The following is a 20003-nucleotide window of genomic DNA, read 5'->3' on the forward strand; positions in this document are numbered from 1 at the left end:
GAAAACTCTTCCCTAGAGAGGTCCGCTACTCCACAATCGAAAAGGAATGCTTGGCTGTGAAGTGGGCTCTAGACTCCCTAAAGTATTATTTATTGGGGAGAGAGTTCATTGTGGAAACGGACCATAAGGCCCTACAGTGGTTAGAGAGGATGAAGGACACCAATAGCTGAATCACTCGATGGTACTTGGCTATGCAGCCCTTTCGATTTGTGGTCCGGTATGTTCCAGGGAAGGCCAATGCTACTGCCGACTTCCTTTCCCGCTGTGTCAGCGAGGTTCCTGAAGAGGGGGGGAGTGTGATGGCCGATGGAGCAGCCACACAGTAAACCGGTATTTGACACGCATCCATGCACATGTATATATGTATAACACTTGTTCTCTTTTTGGTTGTGTACTTGTTAATTTAACTTGCTTATTAGTATGTGATTTAACTTTGGTTACAGATCACCTAATTTACATTTCATAATGACGACAGACACCGATTTGGTTCATCTTTACGGTTTTATTTTCAATTTGTATTCATTTCTGACCAGAGGTGACTAGTTTGGGTGCACACTTTCTAGTTATCGATGGTATATTGTGTTAACACTTATTTTCTTTGAGTTTAAGTTACCTACGTGCGGAGATTGGGCGCTGCGCTGTCTTCTGGTGGTGGTCCGTGCTCATAAAGGACCGGCTGGCGGCAGTTGCCGTCATTTTGTTTCGCTGGATCAATCCATCCTGTAAACTAGCTGGGGGGGGTGTAGGACTATTTGTTTATTTACCCATTTTCGTTTACTATAATTTGTGTATGTTAATTTTGCTGTTTATGATCTAGTTTAAGTTAACTATTTGATGGGGTTTAGTGATGTTGGTAATATCCTTTGTGTATGTGTGTGTGTGTGTGTAATGGACTAGTCCTGTGTGTATAAAAGTTCCCTCCGTGTGTCGCTTGAGAGGTCACGTTTTTCTTTGTCTGATTGTTTGGTTATCTTTTGATCATTAAGTTTGATTTTGTTCAGTTGACCATTTTTATGGATCCAGACTTGTCTTTATTTTCTTGATTTCTATTTAGTTTCTAAGTTATTTAATTTGTGACTTTGTTTGTAGTTAATAAATTATTTTCTTTTGTGGAAATCCTGCGTTTCTTGCCTTGGGCTGCTTGGTCCCTTACACCGTCACTACTGCAAAGGAGGACGGATAATGAGCTTGTGAATGGGATTGCGCTGTGAAGCATGTAAAACTCTAGCCTCAGTGAATTGGAGGGGAGTTAGTATTGTTCTTAGTACTTAGCAGTTTATGCTGTTTTTATATCAATCTGTGTTGTAAGCTCTTAGTTCTATTTATTTGCACATTTTTGCACATCTGCTCTAAATAAACATCTTTGTGGACGCCAACTTCGCTCCAGCATTTGTGAACCTCCTTGTGGCTGCTCGGGTCCTTATCACAGTACACAATGTAAATAATAGATTGATTGTGTGGTATAGAGAGATTAATTGATTATAACAAAACTTGTGAGATCGCAATAAACAATTAAAATGAGTGATAGCTGTCGCCATTGATAACCTTTCTGGAAACAAGCCAGCATTTCACGCCATTATTCTTCGGGCGTCCCAAGTTCGAGTCCTGCTCGTGGACGTTTTCTGATCACGCCCTGCCTGTTGTAATCTATCGTTCTGTGGGTATCTTCAATGTAATATTAAAATTTAACATGAACTTTATTTAATTATTAGACTAATTCAATATAAAGATACCTGTTTTTGGCTTTTAATTTGTTTTTTGTTGGTAGATCACATTGAGTTTGTCATTTGAAAAGTAGATACCTAAGAGTTTCTATAATAGAGATTTTGGCTTGCCCCACACGAGATCTTGACCTCTGATCTGGGACAGACCAAAATCTGTCAGGTCAGGAATACAGACCTTCACTACTTTAATCATCAATTTAAAATCAATACACCAATGTCATAGACTATTGAATTGCTATTAAATTTATTAATTTGTTTTTTTTTTTGTAAAAACTGTTATAAAAACATTCAAACAAGAACAAAATATTTAGTTGTACCCCCATTTTGTGTTACTGCATGATTCAGTCATCCATTACAAAAACACTGCTTTAAGTAACATAACTTTAACCCTATTTTTGAAAGCATTTTGACAGCATAACCGATAAATAATCATTGTATATTATCAATTTTTACAAGAACCGTCATTCTGCTTGCATCTGTAAGCCTCAACTATCCAAATGTTACTTTTGTTCATAAGAACAGAAAAAAAGTTTATATATTTTTCTTTCATTTATGAGAAAACAAGCTTGACCGCTTAATTTACGCTAAATCTGCAACCCTGTTACCTATTTTGAGTATTTTTTATTTATTAATTATTATTTTTATTTGTTTTGATGTTTATGCTAATGTTTATTGCTAGGAAATAACAAAATCAGCTTTATGTGAGAACAGAGTTAAGAAACCCAAAAACCTCAAAATAAACTGAATGAAAAAACATTATTAAAAAAAAAAGTAATATAATTTAAATGTTAGGACATTATTGAATTTACATTATTCAATTACATATTACATTCAGGTCCTAATTCATACCTATTCATGGAAAGTGCCAATCACAATCACCTAAATGACTAGTGAGGATCCACCCAAGGGAAAAAGCCAAAGGAGCACAAATCACCAACTTCCTCTGCACATTGAAATTCCATTTATCAAACGAGAAAGCAAATGGAGGAACGACGCTGTTCTTCGCCTCGTGAATTACGGACTCCCATTTCCACCACAGCAGTATTTACCATCAGCACATTCAACAACATAATTATGTTTATTATGATGATCATGCAAATCACTCGATCCTCCTCATCAGCATTATGTTCTCTCAGCGCGCCAGCAAGAGCCGATGTGTTAATGAACCAACACTTGCTCGCACACACATGCAACATGAGGATAGAACGAGTACCACCACCATCAAAGCGGCTCGTAATATTTTCATAGCTACGCTTCAATAAAGTCTGCATTCAAAGCCCAGACCCTATAACAGTTTACATCTGAAACTACACATATAAATCATCCGAGCCTCACATCTGAGGAATTAGAGGAAAGATGAGACTTTAATTGCATATTCAGAACATATTTCCTCTGATGCACCATGTTATGCTAAATGCTTCTACCTTCTCCTCTCCTTCGCTCTCATTTGATTACAGAAAGCACCCTTCAGACAACAGCCATATTTTTTTTTTATCCCTCAGAAACAAAAGCGCAGAAGAGCTCTCAGTGCCTGTTCCCTGCACGCTCTCATCCCGGCACTTCACTTTACCCATTATGCACTCATTTTCCCTGCAAAACAAGAACTTGGCCGACCCGCACACCGCCCGTCCTCTTTTCCCTCTGAAGCACGACATCAGACATGTCAGAAAGTGAGGAGAAACTTCCAAGCAGACAGAGGAATCGAGAGAGCAACGCTTTTCTCTTTACCTGCGGCCTTATTTTCACATCAGTCACCACTGCACACAAACACAGGAGAGCTTGTGTTGACATACTGAAATGGGAGAAGATCTAACGCGAGGCTGATTATACCTTTCACAGCACTACCTTTCTCCATCTCTGTTTCGCCTTTTGTTCACAAGTTCCTATCCAAAGCGACAAGAAACATTCAACCTAGAGTACAAATTTGACTTTTTTACCACATGTGCCAATTAGACCTGGCTGGCATTGTTAAAAAATATATACATTTTTACAATACCATTCAAAAGTTTGGGGTAGGTAAGATGTATGTTTTGAAAGAAATTATTTGATGAAAAATACAGCGAAAACAAGAATATTGTGAAAATATCACCATTTGTCTATTTCAATACATTTTAAAATGCGATTTCTTGGCAAAGCTGAATTTTCATCAACCATTGCTCCAGTCTTTAGTGTCACATGATCCTTCAGAAATCATTTTAATATTCTGATTTGATGCTTGATAAACATTTCTTATTATCATTGTTGAAAACAGTTGTGCTGCTTAATATTTTTGTGGAAACCCTAATTTTACCCTAATATAAAGCCTAATATAAAGTATTATGAATGAATGAATGAATGAATGAAGCATTTATATAGCGCCTTATTGTGTATTGCTGTACACCCAAAGCGCTTTACAATCATGTGGGGGGTCTCTCCTCAACCACCACCAGTGTGCAGCATCCACTTGGATGATGCGACGGCTGCCACACTACAACGGCGCCAGTGCGCTCACCACACACCAGCTACAGGTGGAGAGGAGAGAGAGTCATAGAGCCAATCAAGTGGATGGGGATTATTAGGAGGCCATGATAGACAAGGGCCAGTAGAGGGAATTTGGCCAGGACACCGGGGTTACACCCCTACTCTTTTACGAGAAGTGCCATGGGATTTTTAAATGACCACAGAGAGTCAGGACCTCGGTTTAACGTCTCATCCGAAAGACAGTGCTTTTTGACAGTATAGTGTCCCCGTCACTATACCGGGGCGTTAGGACCCACACAGACCACAGGGTGAGCACCCCCTGCTGGCCTCACTAACACCTCTTCCAACAGCAACCTAGTTTTCACCGGAGGTCTCCCATCCACTTTATATTATTAGGTAATATAAAGTATTTAGTAATTACCTAATATAAAGTATTAGGTAATATAAAGTATTTAGCTTAATAAAACCCTAATATAAAGTATTTACTGTCAATTTTGCACAAAGTAGCCTATTGCATTCTTGATGAATAAATGCATCAATTTCTTTAAAAAAACAATTAACCACAAACTTTTGAACAGTAGCATCTCTCAATATATCTGACAATGTTAAATATAAAACCCAATTTTTATGTGTTTTCCATCACCAAGTATATTCAAACTGTTCAAATGCAAGAGCTTTAACAGTAAAAAAAAAAAAACTTTTACATGAAAATGTCTCATGCTCGCAAGTCAAAGAATACTTGTGAAATGTAACGACTAATGATGTATTTATTAGGAAACAGTTAAAAAAATTCAGTAAAGGAATAAGTTTTGCAAGTTTCAGATCATTAGCAAAATTGTGAAAATACTACGGATATTCAATATCATTCAGAACTACAGCCAGTGGTGGGTGTGAGATACTGTATTTTGCAATATTTTATTAAAAATGTTTTAGCTCCCAAGATGATTTAGCAATTTTTCCTTTGATAAACAGCACAGATCATTGTGTGCTTGCAGAAATGCACACAAATCATACTATCACATATAGTCACACAAGTCATACACTTATGAGCACCATTTCTCAATGAAACAAAGAATTATGATCGAAGTATCAAAATATGGATTTTGGGTTTTTTTAGAAGATGGCGATATAAAATTAAGCAACCTTTCTCAACTGTTAGCCATCACAAAAACATGAAGATTTATCTCGATTTTGTTGTTTTTAGCTTTGATGGAAAAAAAAAAATAGGCTATTTCACAGAAAAAAGGCCTTCTACATAAACTTCTGATGATACATTTCCACTGAAGTAAAGTCATTATAAGTCATTGCAACATTTGTAAGAAGTTGCAACAGAGTTTTCTGATTTAATCTGATGTAAAGGGTCAGTCCATCATTCATACAATGTCATTATAATGTATTTGCAGGTCTTAATAAAGTTACAGACTAACTGGATTGTATTGGTGTTATTTAATCGTCAAAGCCAATTTTCATTCTTGCATGGTGAGTGTTAATTTTGAACACTGGTTTATTATCTTTCTCAATTAACTGTCTAGACTCTCAGCCTAATTATTGGTCAATACATACCCATAATTCCCCACTACATTCAATCTGATGCTGCAGCTCTCATCTTCTGGATCAGGGATGCTCACTCAAATTCTTCTTCCCCCGCTTACAACCATCTCATATTCTCTCTCACACTCCGTTAGGTGAATTCTCGTTCACTTTCTCTATGTTTTAGCTCTGGCAAATGCAGAGACTCTGTCATGCTGAAGGAATCTCTCCACAATAACATTTAAACTTCGCCCAAGTTTACTGCATCTCCCGCCCCTCTCCCTTCATCTCTCCATCTGCATGGACCCTCACCCCTTTAAGTGGAAACATTCTTCCAACATCACAGGACGTCCACGTCAGTCTTTAAAGCTGAGCGCCAAACAGTAAGAACAAAGATTTTGCCCAGGCACGGCACATCCGATGATGCATCTGGGCCATACGGGGTTGTCTAGCCAATGAGCTGACAGCGTGTGGGTATAACTGGATGATTACAGTGTGTAGTTTGTGGGCTAGTCGACTCCTTGGGATATTTTCTATGTTTATACACACATCTAGCCTGCAAGATCTAGATCAGAGACCCTAAGAGACCCCAGTTAACCTTGTGGCTCAAAACCAGATAATCGCACAGACAGACAGCACGAGTTGCATCTGTGAGATATTTGGACAGATGTAAGGCTTGCAGCTCAACAGTGACTGGGCACAGAAAGCTGATATCAATATTTGTTCAATTATTCATCCACAAACAAATCATTTCCATAAGGCCTCGAAGGTCAAAGCTTCCATCAGCAACATCTCAGACAATTTCACACCTCTGCGATATCACCACATGCAGGTGCACACTTCAGAAGAACACAGCTACAGAGTGTGTGTGGGACATGTTTGTGATGGTCAGTGTTCGATTTACACCAAAGATTTAGGCCGCGTCCAATATTTGGAAGAAGAGCCTATCAGCCCTAGTGGTCCTTCCAGGGGCTTACACTTTACAGTCAACCAAAAGAACTCATCAGGGGTGCACAGCAGCCCCAAAAGGGAGCCCCCATGTCCCATGAGCACCCTCCTGAATCATGAAATAAGACCATATGTGACCCTGGACCACAAAACCAGTCATAAGTGTAAATTTCTCGAGATCTATACATCAATACAATCTATACAAAAATACAATTTTGAAAGCTGAATAAATAAGCTTTCCATTGATATATGGTTTGTTAGGATAGGACAATATTTGGCCGAGATACAACTATTTGAAAATCTGGAATCTGAGGGTGCAAAAAAAAATAAAAATACTGAGAAAATTGCCTTTAAAGTTGTTCAAATGAAGCGCTTAGCAATGCATATTACTAATCAAAAATTAAGTTTTAATATATTTACGGTAGGAAATTTACAAAATATCTTCATGGAACATGATCTTTACTTAATATCCTAATGATTTTTGGCATAAAAAGAAAAATGGATCATTTTGACCCATACAATGTATTTTTGGCTATTGCTACAAATATAACCCCAGCGATTTAAGACCAGGTCCAGGGTCACATATAGCATTTTGTATGTCATTTCGGACATGGACCAGGACTTAAAAAATGGCCTGAACAGATACTCACACACACACAAAAATAATAAATAAATCTAACATTTAAAAGAAATTGATATTCCGAGTGGTCGTTTTTTTAATTGCTACAATTATAATATTAATATAGTGATAATAAAATACAAAAATATACAAATAAACATAAAAGCCTGCACATAACAACTACACCATGAAAAGTAATTTCTAATTTCTCATAAAAGTAGAAAAAATATAGAAGAACACTGAACATGGTCATATATATTAGAAAAAAAGATTTTACAAAATGTATTTTTCAGAGATATAAAAGTTAGTGCACGCACTTAAGATAATAATGAAATGTGTTTAACTTTGAATCACCAAATTTGATTCAATAGGAAATCTGGTTTCTGAATGAAGGACTGACCAGAAATTTGATCAGAAATCACAAGCTTAATTGCAACTATTTATAGTTGTTGAAGCCCTAAGACTTGGAAGAGCGGCTTCCAAGTCTTTATTACTTATCTTGCTGGATCTGTCTGCTGCTTTTGATATGGTCAACCACCAGATCCTCCTGTCAACCCTATTGAGTAAGGGCATCTCAGGAACCGCACTCCGGTGGTTTGAGTCTTACCTCTTAGATAGGTCCTTCAAGGTATCTTGGAGAGGTGAGGTTTCCAAGTCGCAAAATCTAGCTACTGGGGTGCCTCAGGGCTCAGTTCTTGGACCACTTACTTTTTCTGTCTACATGGCATCACTAGGTTCTGTCATTCAGAAACATGGCTTTTCATATCACTGCTATGCTGATGACACTCAACTCTCATTCCAGCCTGATGATCCGACAATAGTTGCTCGCATCTCAACATGTCTAACAGACATTTCTTGCTGGATGAAGGACTATCACCCTTCAACTCAACCTAGCAAAGACAGAACTGCTTGTAGTTTCAGCAAACCCATCACTTCATTCCAATTTCACCTTCCACTTAGGCTCATCAACCATAACCTTCAAAAACAGCCAGAAACCTTGGAGTTGTGATTGATAATAAAGCTTTGCATTATACAATATTAAGAAGATCAGGCCCTTTCTCTCGGAACATGCAACGCATCTCCTTGTTCAGGCTCTTGTTCTGTCCAGACTTGACTATTGCAATGCTCTCTCGGCAGGTCTTCCAGCCAATTCCATCAAACCTCTATAATTAATCCAAAATGCCGCTGCAAGATTAATCTTTACTGAGCCGAAAAGAATGAACGTCACACCTCTATTCATCATTTTGCACTGGCTACCAATAGCTACTCGCATTAAATTCAAGGCATTAATGTTTGCCTACAGAACCACCACTGTCTCTGCACCCCTTTACCTAAATTCATTACTTCAGACTTATGTGCCCTCTAGAAGCTTGTGTTCTGCAAGTAAACAACAAATTATTGTACCATCCCACAAAATCACTTTCACAGACTTTTTCATGAACTGTTCCCATCTGGTGGAATGACCTGCCCAACTCAATCCAAGCAGCTGAATCCTTACCCATTTTCAAGAAACGGCTAAAAAAACATCTCTTCCATTTTTATTTGACCCTCTAAATCTAGCACTCTCTATTCTAATTTTATTTTATCTATCGGTCTTCTTATTTAAAAAAAACAAAACAAAAAAAAAAACACACATTTGACCCTCTATTAATTGCATATTTATTCTCTAACTGCTAGCTTTTCTTGTAAAGCTAACACTAGCTTTCTTTTTTCTATTCTATCTGCTTGTTTCTTATTTTAAAAAAAACAAAAAAAAACACTAGGTTTCTTTTTTCTATATTCTATCTACTAGTTTTCTTTAAAAAAACAAAAACAAAACCAAAAACATTTCTAAATGTCAGTGTTAATATGCCGTCAATGTAATAAATATAAATTAAACTGTCTCTCACAAGGGAACAAACACATAAGTTTAAAAACCCCTGCTCTGTATCTGCACAATTCATCATATTTTTGTTGTTGGAATAGTTTGTGATGAAAGTCTATTCCATATGTATTGAAGATTGAATTGAATTATTTCAGCTATAATAAAATCTGCAAAATAAAGTCTGAAAATACATATGTTCAGAAGATGCACAATTCCACAGACTGCTGATGTCCACTGCAGTCTTTTTCAAATAACAGTCAGGAAAAAATAAATCTAATAAATGAAAAAAGAAAAAAATTCTCTTTCTGGAAACATGGCTGAGGGAATATGTGTGATGGCCCAGCTGTTGAATGTAGGATGTTAACCTACCTCCAGTCTTCCCGTGTCAGGCTGGAAGCCACGTGCCGGGTCCTCCGTGGTCACACGGCACTGGATGGCATATCCATTGATCCGTATCTTGTCCTGTTTCAAGCCCAGCTCGGGCAGGCTGCGACCTTCACACACTCTCAGCTGAGCGTGTACCAGATCCACACTGGATGAGAGAGAGAAAGAGAGAAACAGAGACAGTGGTTATATTGCATTTGGTAAACAACAAAAACACATCCTGCCACGGGCCCCACAGCCACAAAGATCACATCCGGCCCTGACACTTTATCACTCCAAACAAGTGCATTTTATCAGGCCAGACACGTTCAGCGATCTGGAATCACAACAGATTCACTCGAACCATTTTCAACCGCTTGACATTCTAGCAGGTGCAACACGTCGAGGCAGCGTTCACACCAGTGAGGCGAGAATGCACAAGATGCCTGCTTGCTCCAATAACTTCTATTAGACAGGCTTGACAACTAGCAATCCGCTTCATAATGCTGCACTCGTTTGACAAGGAGTGGGATGAGGGGATTGTAGAAGGAAACGAGCGAGTCACTCAGCGACATACAAACAGGAAATGCTTGCTAGATTCATGGCTAACAGCTAGCGCCTGATCCAGCCTCAATAGCTTCACAATTAAATCACTCCCTCAGCTCAATTGAATGAACTAGGCTTTTCCAGGACTGATTGGCTACATTTGGCTGAATCTGCCATCTTATTGGATAAGTGCTTTCCCCAGTGTAAAGTTGGATTTATTAAGAGCCATATAAATCACACTGATATATTTACTCACCCTAGATTCACCGAACTCATTCCTCTTGTCCCACAATTCCTCATCCTCATATATCAGGTCAATTTTATTCTTATAGGCGCAAAGAGGAGTGAACCGGGTTGACTCTAATGAGGGAAAAGATGCATATCTGCAGGCTTTTGTTGGGAATCAATGTCGGCATGCACGGGAACGCTACAAGGTATTTATTCCACATTACTAATGTTTGTTTCACCATATATCAGAAGGAATAAAAGGCATTCAAAAGGCTAAAACTTCACAATTCAACAGTGAACGAATAATCAAATTACAAAGTGTGTGTGTGTGCAAGACAAAATCTGAAAGCACCAGTGGATCCAAAAATATTTTTAACCAATAAAAGAAGAGTGAGATATCTTCATGCGGTGCATCAATCATTTATGCTACAAAGTGTCTCCCTTTTTTATCTCCAGCATGGAGGTATTTAGAAAATGTAGGATTTCTCGAAGGCCGACATGTATACCACACAGCATGCTTTTTATAACACTGCGACAATACATTTATATGCATATACACACATGGTGATGGCAAAGGCAATATGTTTGCCCAGCTCTCAACATTATCTGGCTAGGCCTCATTCATTTTTTAACAATGGTACAAACAGGCTCTGAATATTGCACGCATATGTCTTTATGACACTGGCGTCTAATGATAACATCTCTCACATGAACTCTAGCTGCAAGCTGAAATAATTACCAAATGAAACATCAAAATCAGCTTAATGGATTATCCCTATTATTTTCATTGTGTAAATACTTCAGCAGATCTGGAATTGTTAAAGTGACATTTATCAGATGATATATTTTGGGTCGGAGCAGCAGAAAAATAAGGTTGCAAGTTGAATCCAAACAACAATTCTGCTTTTTTTTTATTTTATTTTTTTTTTATTGACCCTGATCAAGACACTTAACCCATAAAAACTGTCCCTGCAGTTACTGAACTGACAGGGCAAGTCAGTGTGGGTGAGCTAAAATGATTACGACGTTAATTCTGCATTCAAAAGCTGTTCTTAGTAACGCTATGTTAGCATTAATGTTAGGTAATCTTTCAGAAACCCACCAAACAAATTTAAAACTGATTTATGAGTATCAGGTTAAAAACTGGGGTGAAAAGTGCAAAAAACTAAAGCTTATATGTACTTCAATGTATTTATTTTTGGATTTAGAGGTATTCACTTATGTTTTCATGCAAGCTCCATTTACTAACAAAACGTATTTTTCCTTATTTGCCCATCAAACAGTATGTCAACACAATCTGATATATAAACAACACAACTGTCATATCAAATATGTATTATAAACTGAGAAATCTAGAACTGAATTTAAATTAAGAATGAATTGAGAATACAGAATGGCGAACTTCCGGTGTGACGATGTAAGGGAAAGGCAGCAGAGTGGATAGTCTCCCGATCATTTCACGATATATACACCTTTTGCAGTGAATTCTTTGTTATAAAACGGCGTACATACGATTTAACAAATAAAGAAAAGGTTCCAATTAACCTATGCACAATGAGTAACGCTAAACAGAAAAACGCTGCATCGCAGTCTAAAAAGGCTAGCGTTGCTAGTAAATTAGCGAGCATGGTGGCGACGTCGCCTCAAGAGGAAAATCAAGTTGCAGAGGGAATGATCGAGGACTTCTTATCAATGACACAACTTGTTTCTGAGCTAGCCAAACAACGAGAAGTCCTGAAGGAGGACATGGCTGCCCTGATACTAAATTCAGTTAAACCTTTACAAACATCGGTGGATGCCCTGCACGACACCGTAAATTCTTTCCAGAGTCGACTAACATCAACAGAAGTCATTGTGGGTGAAAACTTCGAACGTCTTGTGGCGGAGGAATCTACCATCAACGCCCTTAAAGCTCAAAACACCATGTTAATGGATCGCTTGGATGATCTGGAGAACAGGTCCCGCCGTTCTAACCTACGTATCTTGAATGTCCCGGAGGGGATCGAGAACGACAAGGACCCCACCGTATTCGTCTCGGAGATGTTGGCTGAAATTATGCCTGAGATATTCACAAGTCCGCCACCCCTAGAGAGGGCTCATCGCTCTCTTGGTCCTAAACCTGCGGCAGGTAAACCCGCGCGCGCATTCGTGTTGTGTTTTCATCGCTATCGTGACCGGGAGCTTACCTTGCATTGGGCCAGGCAACATGAGGTGAAGTTCAAGGGGACTACGCTGAGGGTATATCCAGATCTAAGCAATGCCCTTGCTAAGAAGTGTGCCGCGTTCAACCCGGTAAAACAAGCACTGTATAAGGAGGGCATTCGGTTTCGCCTACTGTACCCCGCACGCCTTAAAGTCACGTTCAAGGAAGAGAGCTTCATCTTTGAGACTCCGGACGAGGCAAATTACTTTTATGAGAAACAGGTGCGGGCTCAGAAGGAAAAGTGACACTTACTGTAGTATTTAAGTGTGAATAATTTTTCAGTTATGTAACTTTTACATGACGATCACATAAGAACTATCGCAACCAATTGAAGGAATGTTCACGTCAATCTGCTTGGATTCTGGGAGTCCTTCAGGCCGTTTCAGTTTTACTTTGGTCTACTTTCAGTTTGCTGGTAACTTGGACGGAATATATCAGAGGTACTCTTACGCTATATTTTTGTGATTCAAGGTATTGGGTATCCTCTGGCCTATTGCTAAAGGCTATGGTCAAGTCATGACAGTGAGTGTATTTTGAACTGTATAATGTTAAGCGTTTGAATATCTTCTACTCATTTCAATTATGCTTTCTAAGTTCATTGTTATACATGTGTAATTTCTAAATCGGGAGACATCCACAGGAGAATGAATCGTTAACGGAGTTAACAAGAGGAGTAAGTCAACATACTGGGAGCAGTGAGTTAAAGGGATGCAGCCTTCTAATATTGGGAAGGGCTGGAGGGGGGAGGGCGTTATGTCTTGCAGTTTTTCTTTTGTTATTTTTCTTTTTTTTCTTTTTTTTGGCCTTACACATTGGGTACATGTTGGAAGTTTTGGGTCAGACTTTACAGTTGTATATATAGTAAATGTTATGCGGATTGAGATAACTATGTTTAATCTGTATTTAATCTATAACTAAGAGATATGGTATTCACGAAAATCATCTCATGGAATATATCGGGATGTAATCACGTAATTAAACGTAAGAAGATTATTACATATCTCAAGCAAAACAAATCTGATATAGCTATGCTGCAAGAAACCCACCTCAGTGCTGAGGAATCTGAGAAATTTAAACGGGGTTGGATTGATCAGGTATACTCAAGCACATTTAATACTAGGAGTAGAGGTGTCGCTATTTTGATCAGGAAAGGCTTAGACTTTAAAGTCCACAAAACATATAATGACCAGGAAGGCAGATGGATAGCTCTGGACTCTAGCCTAGAAGGACAGAAATATACTATTATGAATATCTACGCCCCTAATGTGATGTCTCCAGGTTTCTTTAATGAAATCTGCAATATTATTAGGAATATTGGTAACTATAACATAATACTAGGTGGTGATTTTAATCAAGTTAGAAATATAGAACTTGATAAATCTAGTAACAAACAGGCCACTTCAATATTGCACTCAGCAATAGACACTATGATGGAGGAATGTGGCCTGGTAGATATTTGGCGTACACTGCACCCACTGGAGAAAGATTTCACATTCTTCTCCCATCCTCATCAGTCATACTCAAGGATTGACTATATTTTAATCTCAAAACAACTGGTAAATCAGGTTCAATCTGCTTCAATTGGGAATATTGTTCTCTCAGATCACGCTCCAGTGGATGTAGTCATTACGACCGCAAACAATAGGAAAAGCACAAGGTGGCGCTTTAACAACTCATTATTGCAAAATGAGATCTCATGTTCCTTTATACAAACAGCAATGGATGAATATTGGTTATATAATGAGGGCTCTGTCTCTGACCCTGGTATAACATGGGATGCTTTTAAGGCTTTCTTGAGGGGTAGGCTTATTCAACACTGTTCGTTGCGTAAACGTATGGAACGTGGAAAACTAATTAAATTGGAAGAAATGATTAGGTCTCTGAAAAAACAACATTATAGTCAGCCAGATCCTGTAACTTTCAATAAATTGAATAGTCTGAAATTGGAGCTAAATGATATTATACAGAAAAAAGCTGAATTTGTCCTATTTTGCACAAAACAAAATTATTATGAAAAAGGTGAGAGAGCAGGTAAATACTTGGCACATAGAGTCAAACAGCTCAGCACGCAGAACTTTATTCCTTCTATCTTTGACGATAAAGATAAACTAATTACAGATGGGAAGGAAATTAATGAGAATACAGAATGGGGCTTATCTGACGTTTTAGAGAAAAATATACAACTTTGAAACCTTATAAAAGAAGTTTATTTGTAAAATGAATGTTTGTTCTGTCAGCAAGAAATCTTTGAAGACACACAGACACACACACACTTAATCAAATCAGTTGTTAACTTTAACACTTAAGTGGATTCAGTGAATGATCAAATTGGAAACAGAAAAAGAAACTATTGAGACATATCCAAGTGACATGGATTAAAGCAGAGATTTTGTAGCGATGTGGGGGGGTAATTTTGATGTGCAAGTAGGATGTGTTTGAGCCGATAACTAGGGAATTTGCAATTTTCATTTAAAAAAAAACACTCATAAGAGTTGTTTATTCACAATGTTGACTCAAGAGGGTATAGTCAATGTATAATCTATTTAGCAATTTGGCTTTTCAGAGCTAGACAGGAAGAATAATCTGCAGCAGTGAAAACAGATTCTATGATTCAATGTACTCATAAAATCACAGCTATAAGGAGCCATGGACCCAGTCTCAAGGGCACAATGTTCACTTCCATGCTCCCTTACCTATCTCGTTCAAGCTTCTCCTGACTATATGCATCTATACTGCTCCCATAGCAATACTTACTCCCAGCAATCCATGCCTAGAAATCTACAAATGACTTCCGTAATATTGTGAAACAATAACTTAAAAGGATTACTGCAATATATGAACAGGCTTTGATTCAGCAATCATGCATCGCCTACCAAACTTACCAAAATATACAATATCCTGATCTGCCATAGATCCAGAAGAGAATTTCATATTTCTTTCATAACTAACTTGTTTTAAAAGCATCAGAATGAGATAAGAATGCACTAATAGTGGCATCTTAAGCAATGACTCATCTGTCTGTGACTCTTTTTTCCTGGCATGCATTTAAATCCCAGGCAACGGTGCATTATGTGGGATAATACAATAGACTGTGGCTGATAAATGAACCATTTCTTAAGTGTGTCATCAGCATCTTCAGTCTTCAACTGAATGGCAATCTGAACTGTTTTTTAAGCAGAAGAGTTGGAGTGGTTGTTCTATGTCTTTTGCCATACAAGTGTCAGTGTATGCAACTTCAATATTCAGAAATAAGCTTATGTGATTTATGCAAGAACAAGTGGCAACTGAATCAACATGTGTGTATATATATATATATATATGTGTGTGTGTGTGTGTGTGTGTGTGTGTGTGTATATACATTATACACACACACACACACACACACACACATATATATACAGTCATGGCCAAAAATATCAGCACCCTTGGTAAATATGATCAAAGGCGGCTGTGAAAATTTATCTGCATTGTTAATCCTTTTGATCTTATTTAAAAAATTCGCAAAAATCCAAACTTTCATTGGATGATAAGAATTTAAAATGGGGGAAAATATCCTTATGAAATAAATGTTTTTCTCTAATACATATTGGCCACAATTATCGGCACCCTTTAATTCAATACTTTTTGAAACCTCTATTTGCCAGTTTAACAGCTCTACATTTTCTCCTATAATGCCTGATGAGGTTAGAGAACACCTGACAAGAGATCAGAGACCATTCCTTCATCCAGAATCACTCCAGACCCTTTAGATTCACAGCTCCATGTTGGTGCTTCTTCTCTTCAGTTCAGTTTCATCTGACCATAGAAGCCAGTCCCATTTGAAGTTCCAGTCGTGTCTGATAACTGAATATTCTGGAGATTGTTTTTTGAATGAGTGAGGAGAATTTTTCTTGAAACCCTCCCAAACAACATGTGGTGATGTAGGTGCTGTTTGACAATTTGTTTTAAGGTTTTCTGACCCCGAGACTCAACTATTTTCTGCAATTGTCCAGCTGTGGTCCTTGGAGAGTCTTTAGCAACTCAAACTCTCCTTCTCACCATGCATTAGGGCAATATAGATACACATCCTCTTCCAGGGAGTTTCATAGCATTTTATGTTGATTGGAAATTCTTAATTATTGCCCTAATGGTGGAAATGGGAATTTTCACTGCTCTAGCTCTTTTCTTAAAGCCACTTCACTAATTTGTGAAGCTCAATTATCTTTTGCTGCACATCAGTAATATATTCTTTGGTTTTTCTCATTGTGATGGATGATTAAGGGAATTTTTTCTTTGTTCTCCTATTTATATTTCTGTGAAACAGGAAGCCATGGCTGGATAATTTCATGTTCATGATCACCCTGGAGTGCTCAAAATTGTGAATATGAATGGGAATATACTTCAGAGATATTTTACTCATAAGAATTTCTAGGGGTGCCAATAATTGTGTCCAACGTGTATTAGAGAAAAACATTCATTTCATAATGATAATACCCCCATTTAAAATTCTTATCCAATGAAAGGTTAGATTTTTGTGATTTTTAAAAAATAAAAATAAAAGTATTGCATATATATAATATACAATGCAGATTAATTTTCACAACCTTCTTTGATCATATTTACCAAGGGTGCCGATATTTTTGGCCATGACTGCGTGTGCGTGTGTATGTGTGTGTATGTATGTATTTATTAGGGATGTACGATATTATCAGACTGACATCAGAATTGGCCGATGGCTTTAAATGTAAATATCGGCATCGGCCTGATATGAAAAATTATGCCGAGATGTCTTGCCGATAAGAGAATACGCTCAGGGTGTGCTAGTGATTAGATCACGTCAGCAGTGTGGCTCATTCTTTAAGCAAAGTTTAGTCTGATTAATGATTAGATTCACTCTTTTGCATCACTGCATTTAATCTGTGAAAGCATTTACAGAATGATGCATTCAGTGTGTGATAGAGTAAACAGTAATAGCACGTGCAGTGGGAGGCAGTGACAGCCTCCCCCGGGTCCTAATGCCCGTTCGGTAAAGAGTTTTAATCTGTAGGGGGCGCAGTTGGTCTACGTCTAATTAAATTAAAAGCAAAATAGCCTACACAACTAACAATTAGACTGTTTTTCTGATTAAATAAAGCAGTAATTGATGTCATAAAATAATGAGTATGTTTTGTAAAATGTAAAAAAAAAAAAAAAACATGACACTTGTAAATTAAATAATTTTATATATATACTGATTTATTCATTAATGTGTAATATATTTTACTTTTAAAACAAATCATGAGCTCTAAACCATTTTCTGAATTTTTACAACTCTTTTGTTATAGACCATCTATAAATGTTAAATCTTAAAATAAAATGTTAGGGTTAACACTGCATCTTTCTAGGGGAAAAAATTGCAGCGATTGATATAGTTTATTTATAGTTATTTTCTTTAATGTTCTGTTTAAAAAAAACATTTAAATTATTATTTTTTTTATTTCTAATAAATAAGTTCTTGAAAATAAACTATAAAATGAATTTAAAATATTTTGCTTATAATTTCTGCACAGGAGAGACTTGGTGCTGTTTCCAAACAAAAGGAAAAATATCGGTATTGGCCAAAATGAGTTGAAAACACACGCACACACACACAGAGGCCACTTTATTAGGTACACCTGTTCAATTGCTTGGTAACACAAATTGCTAATCAGCCAATCACATGGCAGCAACTCAATGCATTTAGGCATCTAGATGTGGTGAAGACAGCTTGCTGAAGTTCAAACCGAGCATCAGAATGGGGAAGAAAGGGGATTTAAGTGACTTTGAACATAGAATGGTTGTTGGTTGAACATAGAATGGTTGTTAATGTTTCCAACACCTTGTTGAATCTATGCCACGAAGAATTAAGGCAGTTCTGAAGGCAAAAGGGGGTTCAACCCAGTACTAGCAAGGTGTACCTAATAAAGTGGCCGATGAGTGTATGTGTGTGTTTTATACTTTTATATATACACACAGTTGTGCATACATTACAAATAAGTGACAGCAGTGCTGGATAGGGGTTGAATATAACTGTGTTGGAAAAAGTAATTTACAGATATTAAATTATATACACTGACATTATCTCTTTCAATATGGCACTAAACTGCAATAAAAAAATACTTCAGAAAAGTTCAGAAAAGGGGTTGAATCATTAATTGCAATTTTTTTTCTTTTTATATTACTCAGCAATGCTTATTTGTTAGGTCTGTGTTTGAGGATCAACAAAGGATGTTGATTCAGGAACATGTACCACATGAATGAATCACAGTGCTGGTCAATGCCTTCTGAAAAATTACATTTCACATCTACAAGCAAAAAAAAAAAAAACACCACCTCACACTTGCTGCCCCCTAACTGCCTTCGTATACCCTTCAAATCTCCAGACAGCACAGCATTTAAGCAGCCTACAGTCAGACAGATGAGAAAGAGTGAAAGTAGAAAGTATAGTAGAAAAAAATGGCGCCAATGATGGCAGCTATTGTGCGTTGCTCTTCACTGTTTGTACTGTTTTTGTTTGTTTTTCCTGTTTTTTGTTTTTCAAATATGATCAGTTTTACCAGGGATGACCTGCTGAACATTCGGTAGAACACACCACAAAATCTTTAACCGGATTTTGATTTTTCGGACGTTTTGCTGGACATTGTAGTTGGCGGAGCCGTAGCTGGTCACAGGTGGGGAAAGCGAGCCGGAATGCTCGTGAAGCTTCGTCAGCGCGGATTTAGAACAGTGTTGCCTAGCATCCATCTGGCGAATCTCCGCTCTCTACCCAACAAAACGGACAAACTCCTTCTGCTCTCCCGGACAAACAAGGATTTTTCTAACTCTGCTGCCCTGTGTTTCACGGAAACCTGGCTGACTGGCGACATACCGGACAGCGTGCTACATCTGCCTAATTATCAGCTGATCAGAGCAGATCGCGACGCAGAATCAATGGGGAAATCGCGCGGTGGCGGGACGTGCTTTTACATCAATGAGAGGTGGTGTACAGATGTAACTGTTAAAGAAGATGTACTGTTCAGATCTAGAAACACTCTTCATTAACTGCAAGCCGTTCTATTCGCCGCGGGAGTTCTGCTCGTTCATTCTCGTGAGTGTCTACATTCCACCGCAAGCGCACGTGAGCACAGCTTTACAGAAACTCGCTGATCTGATCACAGACACAGAACAAAAACACCCAGACTCTGTTTTCATCATTCTCGGGGACTTTAATAAAGCAAATCTCTCCGTGAACTGCCAAAATACAGACAGCACATCACATGTCCCACCAGAGACAGTAATATATTGGATCACTGTTACACAACAATAAAGGACGAATATCACTCTGTCCCACGGGCAGCTTTAGGACTCTCTGATCACTGTTTGGTTCATCTTATTCCGTCCTACAGGCAGAAACTTAAGTCTGCAAAACTTGTATTAAGAACTGTTAAAAGATGAACTAATTAAACAGAGCGGGATCTACAAGCCTGTTTCGACCTCACTGATTGGACTGTTTTTGAAGCCGCTGCCACCGATCTGGACAAG

At 37.9% G+C, this 20003-nt stretch overlaps 1 protein-coding gene across 1 annotated transcript in view; it reads right to left on the reverse strand.

Annotated features, from left to right (window-relative positions):
• The window catches only part of LOC306856095 (pyruvate carboxylase, mitochondrial), a 163602-nt gene that overhangs the window by 79968 nt on the left and 63631 nt on the right, over positions 1-20003 (reverse strand). The window contains exon 9 of the mRNA XM_079395116.1: positions 9515-9677. Within this exon, the coding sequence (XP_079251242.1) occupies positions 9515-9677 (163 nt within the window). The remainder of the gene's footprint in view (positions 1-9514; positions 9678-20003) is intronic.

Source organism: Barbus barbus, assembly GCF_936440315.1.
Source record: "Barbus barbus genome assembly, chromosome: 36".
NCBI classification, from domain to species: domain Eukaryota; kingdom Metazoa; phylum Chordata; class Actinopteri; order Cypriniformes; family Cyprinidae; genus Barbus; species Barbus barbus.